This window comes from Saprolegnia parasitica (genome assembly GCF_000151545.1).
Source record: "Saprolegnia parasitica CBS 223.65 unplaced genomic scaffold supercont2.851, whole genome shotgun sequence".
Classification (NCBI taxonomy): Eukaryota; Oomycota; class Saprolegniomycetes; order Saprolegniales; family Saprolegniaceae; genus Saprolegnia; species Saprolegnia parasitica.
Genome location: NW_012157245.1, coordinates 816 through 3,026, shown reverse-complemented (window position 1 = coordinate 3,026; position 2,211 = coordinate 816). Strand labels below are relative to the sequence as shown.

General features: G+C 57.7%; 1 protein-coding gene across 1 annotated transcript; it reads right to left on the bottom strand.

Moving 5' to 3' along the window:
* Positions 1-21: 21 nt before the first annotated feature.
* On the bottom strand, positions 22-1,979 carry SPRG_17906 (hypothetical protein; the record flags this gene model as incomplete). The annotated part of the gene is made up of 1 exon (XM_012357321.1): positions 22-1,979. A coding segment is annotated over one exon (1,958 nt), but the record flags the coding sequence as incomplete, so codon positions are not given.
* Positions 1,980-2,211: the final 232 nt, after the last annotated feature.

Genomic DNA, 2,211 nt, shown 5'->3' with positions numbered 1-2,211 from the left:
GCGTCCTGAATCTCGCGCGACAGCACGACACTGCGCGGTTTCGCCAACGACTTGTCTTTTTTGTGTTTCGACTCCTTGTCGTCGGGCTCGCCGATCGCCGCCACAAACTCGCGGTAGTTGATTTTGCCGTCGCCGTCCGTGTCGTACTCGTCCACGAGGCACCGCACCTGCGCGTCGGTGAGGGGCGACCCCATCGCTTGCAGCGTCTCTTTCAATTCGATGCACGAGATGACGCCGCTTTCGTCCGCATCAATGTCCCGAAACACGTCTTTGAGGCGCAGCTGGAGCGTCTTTTGGGCGTGGTGGAAGAGCGATCGTACGGTGGCATGTAGCGCTTGGACATCGAGATGCAGCGACGGCTGCAGCCAGCGCGCGCACTGGTCGTAGTCCACGCCCGTCACTGGCTTGGACTTGCCGCGCACCGTGTAGTCGTAGCCAAAGCGTTCGAGGAGAGTATCAATCTCGGACGCCGTGAGGCGGAGGCCTCCGTGGTCACTGAAAAACTTGTCGGCCGTCGCGATCGGAATCCAACCGGCGTCTTTGGTATCGAGTTGTGCCAATTGCGTGTGCAAGTTGGTCGGAGCCTCGCCCGACGCCTTGTCGAAGGCCCGAAGCTGCGTCGTGATCTTGGACCGGACTTTATCGAGCTGCTTCGTGTCGGGCTGATGCTGGAGGTAGTCGACAAATGCGTAGTAATCGATGGCGTCCGTCTTCTTCTTGACGCCAAAGCACAGACACAAGCAAGCGAGATGGTCCTTCTTGAGCTTGATACCGAGCTTGGCAATGCCCTTCGTAAACGCTGCAGCGTCGAGGTAGCCCCGCTCGTGCGTGTCGTATTTCTCAAACACGGCCGCGATATCGAGACCGTTCTTGCGTTGCTTGCCGTGCACAGCGGTGAGCATCGCCGAAAGTGCACTTGGCTCAATGAGCGCCTTGAAACTCGGAATTTTCTTGGCATTTTTGCGCTTGGTCGTTTTGACTTTGTCATCATCGTCGTCGTCGTCGTCGTTTTCACTCGGTGCGCCAAACGCGACCGCGAATTCCTTGTAGTCAATCTTGCCGTTGCCGTCGCCATCGACCGACTCGATGAGCCCCTTGATTTGCGCGTCCGTGACGGGGAACCCGAGGTCGTGGAGCGCCTCTTTAAACTCGAGTCGGGAAATGAGACCGCTGTCGTCGTCGTCAACGGCCTTGAAGATGTCGATGCAACGCAGCCCATGCGTCTTCTTGGCGTGTCGGAAGAGCCCTTGCACGCGTTTCTGCAGCTCCTTGGCTTTGTAGTGAAACGACGGTTGCAGCCACGCCGCAAATTGCGCGTAATCGACGCCGATACCATCGTCGTCGTTGTTTGAATCGAATTCAAACGAGAATCGATCCAGGAGAAGGTTCACTTGCTTGGACGTGAGCTCCATATCGACCGGTCGCGTAAGACACTTGCGAAACACGTCCGGTGCGAGCCATCCCCGCTCGTTCTTGTCGGCGCGCTCGAGCGACTCGTACATGTTGAAGGGCTGCTCACCCGACCGCTTGTCATAGTCAGCAATGGCTTCGCAGAGCGCGGCAGCAACCGCAGAGAGTTTTTCTGAGTCGCGCGTGCTCGTGGCAAAGTCCACAAAGCTGTAGTAGTCGATAGCTTGTCGGCGTACCCGGAAGCAGTCTTGGACGACCGACAGCTGGTCTTTCGACCATCCGACGCCGAGCTTCTTGATGCACTTGGCAAACGTCGTGTCGTCAACAACGCCGGCTTCGTCCGTATCGTACTGTTCAAAAACGCGACAGAGGCGCGCGGGGCTGAGCTTGTGCTTGCCGGCCACGGCGCTCGAGAGCGTGCCAAGCGTGTCGGCATCGAGGAATGCCGCACCTTTTTTTGCCTTGGGCTTTTTCGACGACTTGCTGCCGACGCTAATGCGCTGCCGGTCGTTCGGCTCGTCGTCGTCCGGGCCGTGGCGCCGACTGCGCTTGACGAGTTTCTTGAACATGGCAAAGTACGAAAGATCGCGACCTTTCGTCGAGCATCCGGATACCAACGACCAGCGCGGCGCGGAGCCGGTAACGTGAACCAAGGGCATGATAACTTTGTGCAGTAGTCGGTATGCTTCTACACTCGTCAACTGTACCAATGTAGGATGAAGCCATGAGATGAAGCGCTGTAGAAAGGGTAGACGCGGTCTCGTGTTTTCTATGTTCGGCGTACTCGGCACTTGTAGCTCT